We start from the raw sequence: 20,000 nt of genomic DNA on the forward strand, positions 1-20,000 counted from the left end.
CTCACTCACAGATCAGGGCCTCCTGCCCTCACAAACACACACTCACATTACACACACACACACACACACACACACACACAACCCATGCTCGGGGAGATAAGAGCAGATTCATGGTCTTGATGGTTCTTTTGTCCAGTGTAAGGCTCTTTCTGTTTTAAGCTACTCTCTCTTTCTCTCTCTCTCTCCATCTTCCACTCTGTCATTTATCGATCGGAGTCCTCTGACCTAAAGGTTTAAGGTCTGTCTAAACTCTGCTTTAAGTGTTCGTCAGCCCCTTAGGCGACTCAGGGATCAGGACTCATTGAGGTTTTCACAGAAAAGAACAGTGTTTCTGTTGGGGTCAGCATAGTTTAAGTTACTGAAGTTTTGAACAGTTTGTGGATTCAGCATTGGTTGTTGTTGTTTTATGAAACCTTTTTCTTTGTTTTTCATTGTTTTAATGTCCTCTCCAACCGACTTTATTTTGGTCACGCATCATTGTATCTAGTTTCATAGCGGACTTTCTTGCCCACCTTTAGCTCATGGCATTTGGATGAAAAGATGGCAGCACAGCAGTAGGAAAGCAGTGAACTGTTTAGAGCAGTGAAAGGTTGCGCTGAGGTTCCGGAACATTGGGAGGGAAAACTCAGCCCCCAACTGGCCCATAGTCCCTGCCAAGAATAGGACTGTGGGAGCTTGTCTGGGCCACTAAACTGAACCTTACACCCTTCAACAAACACACGCACGCACACGCACACACACACAAACAAACACATGCACACACACACACACAAACACACGCGCACACACACACACACACACACACACACACACACACACACACACATGTGCACACTTGACCTAAGTGGCATGCTGGACCCTTTGCTCTGTGTGTTGGGCCAGCTGTGAGGAAATTAAGAAATGAAATAGTTTATTGGTTTATTGGACTTTATCAGGTCTACGCTCCACCAACATGACTCAGTCAGTGCTCTGGGTTTTCTCCTATTATCTACTTTTAGCCATGATGCCAAAGGAACGAGAGAAGACGGGGAGTTGTGTGTGTGTGTGTGTGTGTGTGTGTGTGTGTGTGTGTGTGTGTGTGTGTGTGTGTGTGTGTGTGTGTGTGTGTGTGGGTGTGTCTGTGGACAGCAGGCCCAATGTGTGGGTAATGTGAGTGTGTGTTTGTGAAGGGAGGAGGCCCTGATGTGTGTGTGTGTGTGTGTGTGTGTGTGTGTGTGTGTGTGTGTGTGTGTGTGTGTGTGTGTGTGTGTGTGTGTGTGTGTGTGTGTGTGTGTGTGTGCGCGCGTGCGCATGCGCGTGAGAGCCCAGAGCGCACAGACAATTTTTTGCTCAATGGAGATAATTTACTGCCTCGTTTCCATCAGACAAGGGACAAGGATCTATAATTGAAATGACAAAAAAGATGCATCGCTACGCTGTTGTTAGTGTTTGAAGCTATGAATTTCTGCCTACTAGCTGACACCCCTCTCCCACCTCCACGGGCCTGTCAATCACAGAGACCTTTGTCAGCCTACGGGGAGTGGGTAGAATAGGAGTGGGGGGTTGGTTTGGGGGTGTGTGGGTGTAGAGGTCGGGAGTGGGAAGGGGCGTGTGGTGGCAGAGGAGGAGTTGGGGGGGGGGGGGGGGGGGGCGGCAGTGAGGCGTGATGCTGTATCGACCCTATCGACCTGGGATGGGGGGGGGGGGGGGGGGGGGGGGGGGGTCAGGAAGAACTGCACTCAGAAAAGAGAGGCAAGGAGAGGCACAAGGACTGGAACTTCTCCAGAGACATAACAATATTACGAGACACCCAGACACATAGAAATAGAGCTCATAGAATGCACATATCTCCTCAAACCGTGGCAATTTGGTTGGTACGCCACAAGATGGCCGACATGTTGATTACCGTTCTATCAATTCTGATTAAAATCTCAGTCAGACCTGTCGTGGCTCCGTAGTGAATAACCCCCATTAGTGGCCCTGCTGATAGACAGACAGGTGCAGGATCCTATCAGAACCCTGTGTGAGGAGGATCCAGAAACCTGGACCCACCGAGTGGAGTGGACTGGGTCCTGGGTCCTGGGTCTTGGGTCTGGTTTTGGGCCCTGCATCCCAAGTCTCCACCCTTTTAATCTGAAGTGTGCACTCCTCCTTATGAATTTCAAGCCATATGATTGATGATTAAGCACTGGCTCTTACTCCGGTCCTAAGCTTTTCAAATGCATGTACTAGTGCACACTTCAGGGACAAGTGTGGAGAATTGGGATGCAGCCGGTCTGGGTCTGTCTGGGCCAGCAGAGAAGAAGGATAAGGCTACAGGTCTGACTTGATGCCAGGCGAGGGATCAGACTCGGTCTTCTATCTGCTGTCTGCCTTCTGCCAGGGTTGAGAACCAACCAGCATTCAGACGGACAAATAGTGCCGTGTCGTGTGTGTGATTGAACGGGCCTCTCCACTGGCGGAGGTGCGTCCGTATCACGGAGCAGACAGTTGCACAGTCTTCTCTGCTCCACACACAAACACTCTTTCTCTAAATGAAGTACAGAGTCACACACTCCGAACACAATCGAAACGACAATAGCCTTATGGTGCAGTCAGACAGGGACAGACACCTGAGGGATCACACTCCCTCTTCTCTAAAGCCAGTCACACACACACACACACACACACACACAAACCCAAACACATACAGATATATCACAGAGCAGACAGTGGGACTCAGGTCTTGACAGCTTGCCCATCCTTTACACTCTTAAACACCAGGCTGTATAGTGTGTGCGTGTGTGCGAGAGAGAGAGAGAGAGTGAGTGTGCCTGCCATGTACTCTGGTTTGTTTAATTGCCTCCAGTAATAAACATGGTCATGTATTGAGTTATAATCTTCCCATCAATAATCATAGAGAGTTAATAAAGACTATTTATGTGTTTCCCAATAGGAGGAGCCAGCCAAGCACCGCTGATATGCCAGGTAGGCTAATATCTGGTCTCCCCCCCCCCCCCCCCCCCCCCCACCTCTCTCTCTCTCTCTCTCTCTCTCTCTCTCTCTCTCTCTCCCTCCCTGTCTTTCTCTCCACCCCCCTCTTCTCTCTCCCTGCCTATCTTGTCTCCACCCCCCCCCCCCCCCTCTGTCTGTCCCTCGAATGATCAGACTTCAACTCTAACTGAAAGTGTTAGAATTAGCTGTCAACTCTCAACTCTGAACATGACAAACGACTGTGTTCCCACAGAGAATAGGTTTTATTAGAAAGTCTGAAGTGATGCTTGTCTTACTGATCTTGACAGTAGTTCTGCCTGTTTGAGCAAGGAAAATGAAACAGAGTTTTACTAGCGTTTTCTGCAGATTGTATACAGAGTGAAGAATATGTCAACCAAACCCCATGGTTTAGTGATTTGGTTATCTTCAAGTGCCATTAACCACTACTCCATCATGTGTGTGTTTGGTCTGCCTGTCTGCTTGCCTGTCTGTCTGTCTGTCTGTCTGTCTGTCTGTCTGTCTGTCTCTCTCTCCATGTGTGTCTGTGCAGGCCCAGGCCGTGATCACCCTGAGGTTGGGCTCCTTCAAGTCGGACCATGATGATAACAGTGGTCAAGTGCTCTCTATCGACTGGCTGTCTGTCAAACCACATAACCTCATGGCTGCTGGCTTCTACGATGGTACAACCATAATGAACCAGGTTCACATGTTGACCAGCACAACACCTACACTCTACCACAACACCTACACTCTACCACAACACCTACACTCTACCACACTCAAACCAAATCCCAGAGCCCAAATCCCAAATCCCAAAACCAAAGCCCAGCCCAGTACATCTAACTTTTTGCACTGTGAATTTCAACATCATCTTTAGTTATGCTTAAGACTCCTGGCCTGGGCCAGCTAGCGCGCCCTTAGCCCAGTTTGACGTCATAAGGACCAGGGGGGTAGAGGAGGGTAAAAGCCTGAGTTTTAAGCACCGAATAGGCCTGGAGAAACCCCTGTTGATGCCCGGGAGAGACAGTGTGGAAAAGTAATTGGCCCTGGCGAGCAGGGCGTAAGCCCCGCTGTGGAAAGCCGGCTGTTGTTGAGTCTCCTGGCACTCATCCAGGCATTTGTGTACACTTTGGCAGCATCTCAAAAGTCTTTCTCTGAGTCCTCACTTCCTCTCTCCTCGCCTCCTTCTCCAAACACATTGGAGGGTCAAGTGTAAGGGGAGGGACCTCAGACCTTCTCCTCCAGGTTTTGGAGAAGGAGGCAAGGATAGAGGACAGGTGGAATCGATGACAGACTAGCTTTTGTCATAACCCTGTCTAATGTCCCCCCCCCCCCCTCAGGTATGGTGGCCTTGTGGGACCTGTCCAGTAAGTCCGTCCTCCAGCGGATCCGTTCTCCAGACAGCTCCTTCCTCCTCTACCCCTACCACTGCTTCATCGCCCAGGACAACGCCGTACGCGCCCTCGGCTGGTGCCACGCCTCCAGGTAATCATCCAATCAGGGTGGAGGAATTCAAGCGCCCGAAGAGCTAATCAGAGAGTCTGATTTAGGGTTTTCTAGGGCCACAGGTCGATGGATTGCTGATGCCAACCAGAGCATCGCAGTTCAGAGGTTGCCGACAAAACAGTTGTTAAACCTTATAACTGCATGTCAACAAAGGGGCAGATGATATATTCCAAAAAATATATTTAGCAATAATAATATAGAATATTACAATTAAAGTGAGGCCCAACATGCATACCCAACCCCCCACCCTGTACGCTATAGCTTTAAATCTGGGCTCAGTCCCAGAGAGGTACCCTGGGTAAGTACCGCGTGCTGAAGCCGGCGGTTTCCCCAGCTCCGCCACCGTCATTACCATTCTGAACATGTCGTCGAGTTTTTATCTCCTGAATCCAGTATGGTGGTCGATGGACCGTAGAAAGCGGTGACCTTCCGGCGGCGAGCGCTACACTGCACCGTGCCGGCTGTCTGAGGACGCCGCAGGCAGGCAGGCAGGCAGGCGGAGAAAAGCTGGGCCCCAGTCCCAGCCTGCACCCATCCTCCCCCCTAACCCCCCCCCCCCCCACACACACACACACACACCAAGTCCTCCCAGTCCCAGCCTGCACCCATCCTCCCCCCTAACCGCCCCCCCCCCCCCACACACACACACACACCAAGTCCTCCCAGTCCCAGCCTGCCCCCAACCCCCCCCTCTGCGCACCCAGTCCTCCCAGTCCCAGCCTGCACCCAACCCCCCCCTCTGCGCACCCAGTCCTCCCAGTCCCAGCCTGCACCCCACCCCCTGCTCCCAGCCAGGGTATTGCAGAAGGGAAAAGGGACATTAGGGAATACTATACAATGAGGCGGAGGAAGCCAAGTGTGTCGCTCTGCTCAGGTCGAGAGTTGTAATGAGAACACGCTTTTACTCACACACACACACACGCACACACACACACACTCACACACTACACTATATAACACCACACCACACACACACGCTCTCTCCCTTAAAACACACTGGCAGCTCACAATGATTAACAGCTCTGTAATTCCTACACACACACACACACACACACACACACACACACACACTCCATTCCACCACTACAACACACCAACGTTGCCCCCGGGTCTGAGAGGCTTCAACGTGGTAGTATAGAGGGCTGTGAGTGCGTGCGCGCAATGTGGACAGATGGTTGATCCGCGGGCAGAGGAGAAGGAATGGAGATGTACAGTATGTTTTTGATGACACTCAGTTATGCTAGCTAGCTAGCTAGGCCATGTCATGTGAAAACATGTTATCTTATGGAGCTGTTGGAGTGATGGGGGTGGAGGTTTGGTGGGGGGAAGGGAGCTCTCAGCTGTCGCTCTATCCCCACTCCAGATGCCCTGACTGGGGCAGGCTCAGAGGGTACACACCCCTGACTGATCTCTGCCACCAAGCCTGCCTAGGGCAAGAATAGTCCCAATGTGACCTCCTCCACTAAGGCAGCTTTAAAGCCACATTCCGTAATTCGTGAAGCCGTTTCGTTGTAGGTGAATTACGGATCGTGGCTTTAAAAGTGACTTTCCGGAAGCTTAGCTAGTAACGGTTAACCTTCGCCGTTTGGCTTGGTTTTAAATCACAGGGTTGAGTTTCCTAAAAATGTCCTTTGCGCTAAGATATTTGGAAATCGCAGAGAGAGTACAGTTCAAACAAAACCAGCCCTCTTCTCTTTTCATTAAAACGTGCCCCTGGTCCTAAACAATAGGACTCTTTTTAGTGGCTAGGACCCGCTGTCCTCTCGTAGGAGCATGTGTCATGAAATCTTTATTCGCCGAGCCTCCTCCCTGCATCGGAGCGACAAAATCTAATTAGAAGAGTTAGAAGGTGATTCGCAGAGACACACGCGGTCTGCATACTGAACACTGAGACGGAACAACATGGCAACTCTCCCCAGTTTATGTGAGTTGTCTTTTCATTAGAATTCCATAAAGATGTGCTGCGTTATCACAGTTTGACTGCATCATCAATAGGCCATAACATGGGTAATGTTAAAGTCTATGGGTGTGGGTTATGGAAAGATCTGCTGCAGGGTATCATCGATGGGGCCATAACACAGCCTATGTTGAAGTCTATGGGGTTGGTGTTGTAAAGCTGCCCGTGTCGTCAGGATATGTGGCAGGGGAGAGAGAGTGCAGGCATCCGTCTTATCTGGCTGACTGGGTTTTAATGACACTCAATGAAGACATCCAGAACACAGGCAGACCGGAGCTGTCTCGGCTGTCCTAGCTGTCCCTCTTCTGTCTGTCCTCCCTCCTTCCCTTCTTCCTCTCACTTCTCATAGTATGTACTCCCCACTTCCTTTCTTCTCTGTTTTTGTACCTCTGTTCTATCCTGTCGTCTCTTCCTCTCTGCTCACTTCCTCCTCTTCGCTCTCCCTCTCCTCTCCTCTCCCTCCTTTCATCTCTCCTAAACCAATACCGACCAGACTCTCTTCTCTCTCTCTCTCTTTCTTTCTCCAGTGAACTGTTGGTGACGGCAGGAGATGATAGGCTTATAAAGCTGTGGAACGTGAGGAAGACCTATGAGCCAATCACGGTGTTCAAACGCTTCCTGTCTACCGAGGCCATCTGGCCCCTCCACTGGCCTGGTGTGTTCGTCTCTCAGGAGAACGCCTACGCCGCGTGAGTCCTACTCCTCTTCTCCTCTCCTTCTTTTCCTGTCCTCCCCCCCCCCTCCCCCCTCTCTTCTTTGTGGGAAGCATGTTCAACTTGGGGAATAAAGTATTTTTATTCTACTCTACTCCTATTGTATTCTATTCAAGTTTGACTCGTTGCCATTTGGTCAAAGTAAATGTCTGATGTCTCTTGTCCTCCTCACAGACAAGGGCAGCATGGGCTCCACTACATAGACTCAGGGTACCTGGGCTTCAGGCCTCTCTTCATGGCTCCCAGGAAAGGCACCATGTGGGTGAGTAGGAGAGAATGGAAACCTACCTTGAATACCCTACTGTTGCTTGCATGCGGTCTGGGAGGGCCACCAACTTCTGGTGGGCCACCATCTTCTGGTTCTGATTGGTCTATCGTTGTGTCGCTCCAGAGCCTGTCTCTCTCTGATTGGCTGAACTTGGCGGTAACGTCGGACGCGATGGGAGAGGTGATCGTGATCCTGCTGCCTAAACTGTCCAGCAACCCGTGCTACATCAAACGCACCATCGAGCGCAGATTCGTACGTACCCCTCCCCTCCCCTGGGACTACCCTCTCATATCCACAGACACATCGCTACATCACTGGAATATCATACTGTGGTCCTCTGTGGCTCAGTTGGTAGAGCATGGCGCTAACAACACTTAGGTTGTGGGTGTGATTCCTGTTGGGACCATATATACTGAAATGTATGCATTCACTGCAATGTAAGTCGCTTTGGATAAAAGTGTCAGCTAAATGGCATATATTAAATGGCATATGTATACAAAACACTCCTAAAAACACCACTTTTTATATCAACATATAATCCTTCAATCACCACTAGACCCATGGTAACCTATTGATTTTCTTGTGACAATGAGCTACAACAGTGATTTCATATCTGCAGTGTAAATGCTTTTGAATGTCTGAGCCCAGGTCGATTGGCATTTCTGTGCGCATCCTTCTATCCATCGTTCCATCCATCCATCTTGTCTTCTCTCGTCAGCCGGTGTATTTCACTGACATGGTGCTGATGGACTCTCCTGAGGAGGAGGAGGAGGGAGAAGAGATGGAGGGAGGAGGAAGAAAGGAAGACAGTGGTCCTACCAGTAACGGACTCCATAAACCAGCGACCTACCAAGAGACTGCAAATAAATACTATCTCCACTTCAAGGACAATGATATGGTGGGTCAGCAAACCTACACCATAGAACTAGATATATGCCATAGAAATGAATGGAGATGATCTCTATGGGTGAGACCCTCCCTGGAGATCTCCGACTGTCTTAATCTCACTCTCACTGCTTGCTGGGAGCTGATAAGGTGTGTGTGTGTGTGTGCGTGTACACGTGTGTGTAGGATCCCTCTGTAATGATGTGTCACCATTCAAGCCCACTGAGATGAGTAATGAGCGACTAGTGAAGTGGAAAGGTGATGGTTTACTGATATGCTTATCTCCAACCTCTGACCCCTCCCACAGTGTGTGTGTGTGTGTGTGTGTGCGCGTGCGTGCGTGCGTGCGTGACTGCAGTCCTTCAGCAGCTGATACCATACACCATTACACATGCCTGGTGTGTACGTGTACGTGTACGTGTACGTGTGTATGTGTGTGTGCTGGATTTATTGGGTTAGTTATATCCCAGGCACACCTGAGGGTCCAGAGCACATCTGTGGACACAGTCCCTGCTCTCTCACAAACACTCACACACACACACCGGTGGCGTTCATTGATGCTGTTTCCACGACAACACTGCAGTGCAACTAGTCGGGTGCCCTAGTGACGGCCGTTTCCTGGGTTGGGACTTGATTAAGTGTTGTACCCTTCATTAATTCAGAACTGCCTCCCTCCTCCCTTTCTCTACCCTCCCCCCCCTCCTATCTCTCTCTCTCTCTCTCTCTCTCTCCCCCCCTCTCTTGCGGGCTCCTCCATCTGTTCCCCTGCTTTCTGCTCCACCGGCCCTGTCACTGCCCTCTACACACACACACACACACACACCACACACACATCACCCTAGAGTCTCTCCTCTTTCACAACTCAGATGGAAAATCTTCTTCGGTGAACTGAAGTATGGGGTGACATCCCTCAAGTGTTTCAAGATAGAGCTGAAGTGTAGGGAAAAGTCCTTTTGACAGTCCTTGTCAGAGACTAATTCTGACGTATTTTCTCTCCCAGCGGACATTTAAGAACTTCCAGAGGCAAGCTCCATGGAAACGCATGCAGGCCACTGAGGTCAAAGGACCACTGGACATGGACCTGCTGCCTCTGGCTTCACTACACAAGGTTAGTCTGGACCCTGTTTCATATATGTGTGTGTGTGTGTGTGTGTGTGTGTGTGTGTGTGTGTGTGTGTGTGTGTGTGTGTGTGTGTTTACACAATGAATGCATCATCGTCAGAACCCCCTTGCATGTTACACAAGTTCACACACACAGTTAAGGCATCATCAGAACACCCACAGCCATTGCATGTAACACACACACACACACGCAGAAAATGAAAAAAAAAAACACTGAAATAGATAGGGGAGTGGGGGGGTGGTAGTAGAGAGTCCATGAGGGGGAGGGGGAGGGGGGCACCCATAAAGACAGACAGAAACTAATGGCCTGTAAAATGAGGAAAATGTCACCCTGGGTCTCAATGGAGAGAGGGAGGGAGGGAGGGAGTGGGGGAAAGATGAAAGGAGCAGGGGGAGGGATGGAGGGAGAGAGGAGAGGAGGGGACAGAGCTAAAGGGATGTGTTGTGTTTCAGAAGAGAGAAAGGGTTGTAGGACTGATGTGTTGTGACTTAGAGGAGTGAGTGAGGGATGGATGGATGGATGGATGGATGAAGGGAGGGAGGGAGAAGAAGAGAGAGGACCGATGCGTTGTGTCTAGTGGTTGCTGACAGACGGAGTGATGGTGATGGGAGTGATGCTCTGAGGTAGTTGGTACTGAAGGAAGGAGAGAAGGATGGAGGGATGGAGGGAGGAGAGGACATTGTAGTCATCATGGCCCAGTCAATGAAACTAGCCTGGAGTACGATTGGTTGAGCTCAGCCTCCTGTCTTAGCTGAAATATATATATATAGACATTTTTTTATGTCTTTCTTCTATGTCTTTTTTTAGATTGAAAATAGTTGCTGTGCTATCTATTGGAACTAGTAGAAGGCTACTACTTACCTACTTTCCAGATATCTTTATTTTTTTTTAAGGATAGTAAAATCACAAACCCATACATCCCCATTAATAAACCATTTCAGGATAATAAACCCCTGCAGCCTACTGTGGATGGGTGTATTAATGGTGGCCAGGCCAGTGGTTAGCCAGGCCAGTGATTCCAGCCAGTGAAGCAGGGAGATTGGGAATCGATCGGCTGGGTAAGGAGTGGCACTGGAGCTCACAGTAACGTCAGATAGCGTTAGCCTTGAGGCTAGCAGCTGTGGGTGTGGCTGTGTTGAAGGGGGTAGACCTACTCTTTACTGCTTCTCTGGTCTTTAGGGCTTCTCCACGTGTGTGTGTGTGTGTGTGTGTGTGTGTGTGTGTGTGTGTGTGTGTGTGTGTGTGTAAGTCAAAGATAAGTCATTGTTCTGTAGGAGTAGTCCTAATGGCCTGTGGAAAGTTTCTGATCAATTTCCGATCAAAAGACCATCATCATCATCATCAACAACATCATAATCGTCATTCCATTGTGTTTTAACCCATCATTCATCGTTCTATCCCCCCTTCTTTCCTTCCTTCTCTCTTCCTCCCTCCCTCCCTTCTCCTCTCTCGCTCCTCACCTCCCTTCTCCCTCCCTTCTGCCCTCTATCCAGATCCGTTTCAACCCCAACCTGAGTGCCCAGAGCTGGGTGCTGTCGGGGGGCCAGGCGGGGCTTGTCCGGGCCCACTGCCTGAAGGGCATGATCAGTCCCCACATCACCAAGGTGGTGAAGGAGTGCCAGGCCCAGTACAGCGCCATGTTCTCTCAGGACGGGCCTGACAGCGCCGGCGACGCCACCACGGTCAGACACACCACAGAGCAGCTATAGCCCCCTCATCGCTGCTACGCCCCCTACTGGTGCTCTAGTGGTACCTGCCTGCAATCCTCCCCCATCACCCACAACGACGCAGCAAAGAGCATCCATAGCCTTCGCCCTTCCTATAGGTGCTCTTGGGCCCTCTAATCCCTTCTATTCCCTTGTATTGGGGTTAGGAAGAAGGTCCAGGACTGTTATTATATTATTATAATTATAAATTATTTTACTGAAACCCTCCATCACAAACACCTAAGGACTCCTAGGGCTGACTTATAACTTCATACGCACACGCACACATAAGCGCACAAACACTACACACACGCAACTCACTATTAATAATGCATTGATGTGAATGGCTGATTTGTGTGTAAATCATGGCGTAATATTGACATCAATGGAAAATCCAGTGATAATGTGAGTTAGTCCGGTAGATTTGAAGTAAGCCCTTATGGAATGATGGACAGCTTAGTTTGACCCACAGTACCAGTACAAAACCATGTTTTTACCTTCCACAAGACACCAACGTTTTTATAATGTAACTTATTTCAAGAAGGAAATTTTATTTTGCTAGAAACTTGAAAACATTTTTGTTTTTATTTTTGTACACTTATTTCAGTGTGTATATATTGTAAAGCTGTATAAATTGTGTCTCAGTCAGTCAGGCCTAAACTGAGGATATACTTGAAGGGTTTTTTGTACTCCATATCTATTTTAGTTTTTTTTTTAGTTATTACAAAGCTACAGCACTTTTAGATATTTGTGTTCTTTTCTCTTCTTCTCTGCTTCTTTTGCGACAGTTTCTTTTCTCTCCTCATTTCAAGGTGCATCAGGTATAAAATCAGATTTTATATGTATTTGTCTGACGGTTATTAAATATTTTTTTCAGTCTGTTTATAACCTCTGGTGTCTTTTCTTTTGTCAGTTCTATAGAGGAGTGACAGTGTATTACCTCTCAGTTCTTTCGGGCAGTTCTATGTTCTCATAATTGTGGTCCTCGTGGTCCTCTGTGGTCCTCGTGGTCCTCTGTGGCTCAGTTGGTAGAGCATGGCGCTAACAACGCTTAGGTTGTGGGTTTGATTCCTGCTAGGACCATATATACTGAAATGTATGCACTACAATTTAAGTCGCTTTGGATAAAAGCGTCAGCTAAATGGCATATATTATAATTCATGCAGTCCAGTCGGCGTGTGCAGGCACAGTAGGAGAGAGTCTAACAAGTAAATAATACAACCAGCACTCACCCATATATAAAAAAAAAAACTAAAAAAAACAGTTGAATGCGTATCAACAGTATTAGGTATTTGTGGTGTCCTTTATTTTCTCTGGTTCATGTTTCCTACAGCTGCGCTATCCCCAATACACAACCAAGCTGCTGCTCCGTGCTCCCAGGAAGTCATTAGTTTTCCCCCTGATTGTGTTTGGACAACTGCCAAGGAGATTAATGTGGCTGTGTTATCTGTAATGACAATAATAAGTGGGAGTATTACTGGGCCGTATGCCCCTGGGAGGCGGTATGAATGTAAAACCTGTGAAGTTGGAATATAGAAAGTTCATAAACGTTCACAAGACCACAATGTAAAGAATATCTGATCTGGTCTAATGGTTCATGCTCGGGTCTTTCATGTGGGAGACCTGGGTTTGAACCTGGATTCTCACACTGCAAGCTCATTTATAATAATCAGCATTCACTATTGGAGAGAGACCAATTTTTGGAAAGTATGAACTATACATATGTGGTGCTCTATTTGATAGATTTCATAGATTTGAAATAATTCACAGTCATTTGTAATCATCATCATTTGCATTCATTTATTTTCAGTTTTACAAAAATCTCACCATACATGTATGTATACAGTATAAATCAAAATATCAAACAGCACTTGAGTGACCAGTGGTTTAATATACAATATCACCATTTACACAGGACATGGTACACACAGGACTTCATAGACTGATTTTATACAATAAAACAGATGTATTATTTACACGTTTACATACAATCATACACAGAAAATACTGATATTTGGCATATTTACAATAGTCACACAGACAGTACAACACAGCATTCTGAAACATTACACCGACCTACCAGATTGATGGTGTATCCGAACGTCTGAACTTCTTTTGTATGGAGTCTTTATGTAACGTATTCATCAGCATTTCAGACATTTTATGACAAGGCCAGACTTGAGGTAATTGATGGATCATACATGTCTATGTAAGTAGTATGATGAAAAGGAAAGATATGGTCTCTTTTAGCCACCTTAAGTCATATCAGGTCCTATTTAGTAGCTGATATCAACTGTCACTGGCCCATAAACTGCTTTGTATCAAAAATTTGGTATACTGAAAATAATAACATTGGTTGTATGCGACATTCCTTTTATTTAAACAGTTTCTTTTTAAAGTTGGGTCATCATTTGTTCAAGTTCCTTATGATTGACAATTAACAATAAAATATTTACATTTAAAATATACTTTCCTTTTATCAAAAGTGATCAAAATATAGATTTTTAATGAGGGTAGTTGAGTGACATCTAGAAACCTAATCCCCTGCATCCCAGGTGGTCAGATTGGCAGTCTTTTACATAATCGGATATAATCTGAATTAGAAACAACACTCATGCAAGTGTTTGGTAAGAAGAATGTGTGTCCATTCTTTTCTGTTTACGCCACGATAATGTTTGTGTGCAGATTACAACATTGACACGTCACTTGAACAGGCATCAAAATACAACAAGAACAGCGAGTTCTGTTTGTGTCAAGGGTTCAACTTTTTTTGTACAATACACGCATTATCACGGTGTGTTTTCTTCAGAGGTACATGATCACTTATGTATGTTCCTTGGTGCGTTTCTTATGATGAGGGCTAAGAGGAAGCGGGATGGTAGGTATGGAGTAGAGAGCTGCAGAAATGGGTCAAATACAGTACATTTTATGTCAAATGCTTGAAAGTATTTCAGGTGCGCTTGATTTCGCTTTTGGGATTATTCTATTGGTTCCATCACAACGGGCAAAGTAAATCAAGCGCACCTCAAGTCTTTCAAAGTATTTGATAAATGTACAGTACAGTATGTAATCTGACAACAGTCTGTAGAGTGGACTCACTCCAGCTCTCTGGAATGTAGGAAGGTTGTTGAGGTCATAGAATTAGAATGAGAATCATACAATGAGAATCATAGAATAAGAATCATAGAATGAGAATCATTCCAATTCTGGAGTTGAGGCAGTGTGGAGGCACTGGAACTACAAACAGAAACCCTGTGCAAAACTATTACTCTGGGGGTGAGCAGGGTGAGGATGGGGTGGAGTTTGAGGGCGAGTGCATGGACCAAGGGTGAGCGTGAGCATGGCTTTGAAGAGTTTGAATATGGATAGGTTAGGGGTGAAGACTCAGAGATGGGGTCCATATGAAACTGTTCTCCCTCTCCCTTTCCATGTCTTCCGAAACCGAGGACAAAATGCTGATGCAACCTCTCTTCTTCACCTCCTGCGTCGTCAGGGAATCTACACCGTAGTGTAGTAACGATTCACTCTAGACGCATGAAGAAACCCTTCAACACTTTATTTCTCCAGTTCCTCCAGCAACCGAGTTTCAAGATAGGGGAAGACCCTAGAGTACTTTGGAGTATCACCCCATCACAGTCTATTGTCGTCTCAGCCTGAAAGAGGAGCCTATCCTAGATTGGCGGACGGATGGATATACAATACTTAACCGGGCTAATCGACCGTAGTAAATTACTCTGTCTTGTAGGTTCCTCCTCCTCTGAGTCTTGTTGTAGTGTAGGATGCTTTCTCACATCGACATAATCCATTCCCTCATCTGAAGTGCAGCTTTTTTTCCATTCGGAGCAATAATAATGGCAGCATTTGGCAGACGGCCTCTGCTGAAGCATACATAAAGCCCTGGGTTAGGACAGGCCCAACAGAGTTCTAATTGCCATTCGGGTTCTGGGTCAATACCGATGTATTACTGGGTAGAACTCAGAGACAAGCAATTATACTGTGGGACTGCTGCGGCCCTAATGAACTGTACCGCTGAGGGAAAGCCAGAATGTGTGTAGAAATTCTCACTACATAAGCACAGACTGTTTAAAATATGGCACAGAAGAGATACCCGTTCATCATGAAACGTTCAATGAACATAGGCCTACGTTTCTTGGATGGAATTAAATGAATGCTATTTGTTGTGATCGTTTTGCCTGATGAATATGGGAGCTTTCAGGAAATGATACCCATTGTCACTCTGAATATTCCCCCTGAATGGAATGTTATATGGAAATCTTTGGCATGATATGGTGCACTTACAGTACAGAACATACAGTGCAGGAGTATGTTCTAGTGGAGGCCAGTTAAGCTGATGGATCAGAAATGGTTTCTCCGTCTCCTAAACTCATGTGGATGCTTTTACACAGTGTTTCCATCTACTAGCTTACAATCCTCAATGATACTTTTGTATACTGTATATGTGTGTTCTTTACACTGGCAACCCCATTGGAGAATCCCACCACCCCACCCCACTTCCCCTTCAAAATGGCTGCTCTCCCAGGCCGTCAGTCCAAGGGGTCCTGGCATTGTGTGCAATAGGCCATGTCATCAGAGTATGGTTCCACCTGAATGGTGGTATTGTAGAACCCAAACTTGGTCTGGAGGATCTCCGTTGCCTCCTTCAGGACACTGTTGGGATCAGCGTTCTCCTCTGAGGAAAAATATATGACAAACAACATACCTCACATATCACGCTTTTTAGCTAAATGTCAAACGTCTACTTACCAGGGGAGGCTAGAGGACAGGCTCATTGTCATGCATGGAATGGAATGAGGAATGGGTTCAAATACGTATGAACACATTACAATGAGCCCGTCCTCCGATTTCTACTTCCTTCAGCCTCTCCTGCTTCTTACCGAGTGCTGTGTAAAGCAAGAAAGGTTTCAGTTGGCCTATTCTATGGTGGAGGCAGGTTAGGTGACTCACCTACGGCCACATGGACAGACAGCAAGGTCTGGCCTACAGTCAGGGCCCAGAGGTGAAGGCTGTGCATGGCCTTCACCGCCTTCAGAGACAGCAGCACCTCCTTCACTGAGTTAAACTCTACTCCCTTAGGAGCTCCTGCAGGAGATATGGGGACGGGGACGAGGACGGGGACGAGGACGGGGACGGGGACGGGGGGTATCCAGTGTTAACATGGCCATCACCACATTTTCATTGTTCAAAAACTCATTGGAAAACAAACATTTGAATATACTTGAGCTTGGAATAAAAGCAAAATGGCATCTGGATATATATGCCATTTATATATATGCCATTTAGCTGACACTTTTATCCAAAGCGACTTACATTGCAGTAAGTGCATACATTTCAGTATATATGGTCCCAGCAGGAAATAAACCCACAACCTAAGCGTTGTTAGCAAGTGTTGTTAGTGCCAGGCTCTACCAACTGAGCCACAGAGAACCACCTGGAGTCATTCGTAAGTTCATTCACTTGAGCTTGTAATTAATGTAAAAATGGCGTTGATAGAGTTTTACCTTCCATGAGTATGCGGAACACATCCCTGAGGATGGTGATGGTGGTGCAGAGGACGAAGATGGAGAAGAGGAAGGTGCAGATGGGATCGGCTACTTTATACTCAGGCTGCAACAACAACAACAACGACAACAACAACGACAACAACAAGGAAGACAGGATGAGGGTGTCAGGGTCTGTGTCAGGGATACGACTTTGTATTAGTATCAGCGTAAATACGAGCATTCAATGGTGACTGACCCGGAAGAAGATTACTATGGCGGCCACCAGGACCCCAACGCTTTGTAACAGATCTCCCACCACGTGTATGAAGGCTGCCCTCACGCTGGTGTTGCCATGGCTATGACCCCCCAGGAGGGCGTGGGAGTGGCCGTGCCCGATGCTGATGGGACTCTGCCCGTTCTCGTCAATCTGGTGGTAGCCCGAGCCGTGGGCCTGTAAGGTGGTGGAGTGGTGCAGAATGTAGGCCATGCTACAGGATCCATAGAAGGGGGGAGGAGAGAAGGGATGAGTGACAGTGGTTTAGATTACACCTGGGCTCCTCCTCCTCAGACCTCTCCACCTCCTAGCACCTAACACTTGAACCGTACCTGAACTTTTGTATCATCAAAAAAAGTAATAATAATACAAAATAATAATACAAATAAATACTCAAACAAATTGTTTATGGAAAGTTTAACTTGTGACTGTAATGTATAGTTGATTCACTTTAGACAAATGTACTTATTGGGAGTCACTCCGGGTAAGTGCCTACTACACATGAACATATTACTCACATGAACATACTACTACACATGAACATATTACTCACATGAACATACTACTACACATGAACATACTACTCACATGAACATACTACTCACATGATGTTGACTATGACGGCACAGCCGGAGGTGATGAGCATCACGCAACCGTCGATCTCGTACTCGTTCCTGACGATCCTCTCGATGGCGAGGTACACCAGCACCCCCGTCACGATCCAGATGGACATCACTGACACCAGAGCTCCCAGGATCTCTACAACAGCGAGGGGGAGAGGAGGGGGTGGAGAGGGGGTGGAGAGGGGGGGGGGGCAGGAGACAATGAAAGGAGGTCATAGAAGAGCAATGAGACCCAGGCTTTCATGTATTCCAGGGTCCATATGAAATGAAAGGAGGAATTTGGAGAGGTAGGTCTTGGCCTCACCTGAGCGGTGCCACCCGAAGGTCATCGTCTTGGTGGGCGGTCTGGAGGAGATCCATAGGGAGAACAGGCTGACCATCATGCTGCCGAAGTCAGTCAGGAGGTGGGCTGCGTCAGTCATGATGGCCAGGCTGTGGGCCAGGTACCCACCTGGAGGGACAGGGAGACGTTAGGGGCTTAGCACTTACCCAGGGAGACAGGGGGACAGACGTCTCTAAGTGGAGAGCCTATACTCAGTCGTGAAAATGGTGGTCCAGGGGCAAATTGAATGCTGAAATTAAAGGATTTTAACACCAACAACAACTTCACTCCAAGAACTCAGGTCTCGTGTGTGTGTGTGTGTGTGTGTGCGTGTGTGCGTGTGTGTGTGCGTGTCCATTTCCACCACTGCCTACACTGTACCAGTCGGGTTCTTCAGTCATGCTAATGCCTCTATTGATAGTTAGGTAGAGGGTTGCTTAAGAGAGCAGTAAAGGTATGATGGTGTGCACCATAGCAAAGGTATGATCAACAACTGTATATCAGAACTCTGTTACAAACAGTATATGGTCACTGGAATCCATATCAACTTCTGTAGAAGCAATGGACTGAAACCTACAAGTTGTGAAGTGTCTGGATCCTGCAGATAAATGGTTCTCGTGAGTTGAATATTTGTAAGTGTTAAGTTTTGACACTTGAAATGGCAGCGTTTCAATGCCTCTCGAGTGCCTCATCAGCAACATTTTGTTTTGAAATTGCTTCTTGAAATTGGAATACAAAAGACAGCAGTCGTAGGCCTATTACGAGTCCATTGTCACTCTCTTATATTAAATGCCAAAGGAGATAGACATAAAATGACAGGATGAGTTTAAGTTTCTCCCTCACTTGGAGATATTGAAAGTGGAATAGACAACCGTATCTTTTTTTTTTTTTTTTTACTACAGTGTGAATAAAATGGATGACTCAAACGCTGGCGGGGAGCCTAGATTTTTCTATAAGCCATAATAGAATAATGTCAATGCCATGCTTTGATCAATTCTACTCCTCATCCATTGTCCCCTTAGGCCTGACAGGGCATTCGTCTTGGGAAAGGGAGGATCGCTCGGCAGTAAAGGCAGGGTGTGTTTCAAACTGCCTCTGAAGAAGTAACTGAACTGACAGTATCTGTTAGTATCGCAAAACTTTCTTTTGACTTTTATGAAGTCAGCTTCTACATCATACTGCAGTTTGTTAGCCTGGCTAATAAGCCATCCTGTGCTGCTAAAGTAGCACTTGATCTGCCTGGGCAGGTTAGAAGTTTGTTTGATTACTATGGTAAAACTGATGAGGTGTAATAGATTAGCATTTAGATGGTTATTCTCTTCTCTGCTTGTGATTGGGAGGCTGTGTGTGCGTGTGTGTGTGTGTGTGTGTGTGTGTGAGGGGGGATAATTGTCATTACCACTTCTCAATACTGTTTTTATGTTGTATTCTATCCTTTTTGTAAATTCTCTGTAACATCAATAAAAAAGTGTGATCACAAGGAAGGTTTTCCTCCACAGCTGCCTGGCAATGGACACTTACACCCTAATTACACTATAGAGCTGAATGGGGCCGAGCTGAGCTGGCCTAGTTACGCATCTACCACCCGTTTCTGAAACAGTGCTGAAGAAGACAATGTGAAAGGAAAATATCCAAGCCAGCACAGTATGATGGTTCGGATTTCTCCTGTAGTGTGAAAAGCCCCTTACTGACCTATGACCTCTCCTATCATGAAGATCAGACACACAACCGAGGCGATGTACAGCTTCTTCTTGGCCAGCATTTTGTCGGGACTGTCCTCACGTACAGGTTTGTTGCCGTGGCAATGGGCGCCGACAGGCTGCTTCAGCTCGATGGCGCCTGCCACATCTCCATTCTCGAAGGGGAAGCTGGGATACTCCTCTTTGGAGTCGGGGAAGGAACTGGTGAGGGGCAAAAATACATGATACACCCTTATTCAGCCAAAGATTCAATAGAAAACACTTATTATGCCCTGTTGACAACAGAATGTAGTAGTTCTAGAGTATTGAAATGATTCGCAAAACCCTGCACAACACTGTGTGCAAAAATACTGTATGTAGCATACAGTACCAGTCAAAAGTTTGGACACACCTTGCCAAGAGTGTGCAAAGCTGTCATCAAAGCAAAAGGTTGCTACTTTGAAGAATCTAAAATATAAAACATATTCTGG

At 46.9% G+C, this 20,000-nt stretch overlaps 2 protein-coding genes across 2 annotated transcripts in view; one reads left to right on the plus strand and one right to left on the minus strand.

Annotated features, from left to right (window-relative positions):
* Nucleotides 1–11,992, plus strand: part of gtf3c2 (general transcription factor IIIC, polypeptide 2, beta) — a 20,861-nt gene extending 8,869 nt beyond the window's left edge. The window contains exons 11-19 of the mRNA XM_083688296.1: nucleotides 2,915–2,946; nucleotides 3,503–3,632; nucleotides 4,293–4,437; nucleotides 6,943–7,104; nucleotides 7,303–7,390; nucleotides 7,520–7,648; nucleotides 8,115–8,294; nucleotides 9,282–9,389; nucleotides 10,898–11,992. Coding sequence (XP_083544422.1) covers nucleotides 2,915–2,946; nucleotides 3,503–3,632; nucleotides 4,293–4,437; nucleotides 6,943–7,104; nucleotides 7,303–7,390; nucleotides 7,520–7,648; nucleotides 8,115–8,294; nucleotides 9,282–9,389; nucleotides 10,898–11,113 — 1,190 coding nt within the window. The 3' untranslated portion in view covers nucleotides 11,114–11,992. The remainder of the gene's footprint in view (nucleotides 1–2,914; nucleotides 2,947–3,502; nucleotides 3,633–4,292; nucleotides 4,438–6,942; nucleotides 7,105–7,302; nucleotides 7,391–7,519; nucleotides 7,649–8,114; nucleotides 8,295–9,281; nucleotides 9,390–10,897) is intronic.
* Nucleotides 11,993–15,654: 3,662 nt separating this feature from the next.
* Nucleotides 15,655–20,000, minus strand: part of slc30a2 (solute carrier family 30 member 2) — a gene marked incomplete at both ends in the record, with an annotated part of 10,266 nt that continues 5,920 nt past the window's right edge. Inside the window, 7 exons of the mRNA XM_083688455.1 lie at nucleotides 15,655–15,800; nucleotides 16,076–16,210; nucleotides 16,630–16,735; nucleotides 16,868–17,099; nucleotides 17,491–17,644; nucleotides 17,813–17,959; nucleotides 19,523–19,731. Coding sequence (XP_083544581.1) covers nucleotides 15,655–15,800; nucleotides 16,076–16,210; nucleotides 16,630–16,735; nucleotides 16,868–17,099; nucleotides 17,491–17,644; nucleotides 17,813–17,959; nucleotides 19,523–19,731 — 1,129 coding nt within the window. The remainder of the gene's footprint in view (nucleotides 15,801–16,075; nucleotides 16,211–16,629; nucleotides 16,736–16,867; nucleotides 17,100–17,490; nucleotides 17,645–17,812; nucleotides 17,960–19,522; nucleotides 19,732–20,000) is intronic.

The sequence above is a fragment of the Argentina silus genome, assembly GCF_951799395.1.
Source record: "Argentina silus genome assembly, chromosome: 17".
Taxonomy (NCBI): Eukaryota; Metazoa; Chordata; class Actinopteri; order Argentiniformes; family Argentinidae; genus Argentina; species Argentina silus.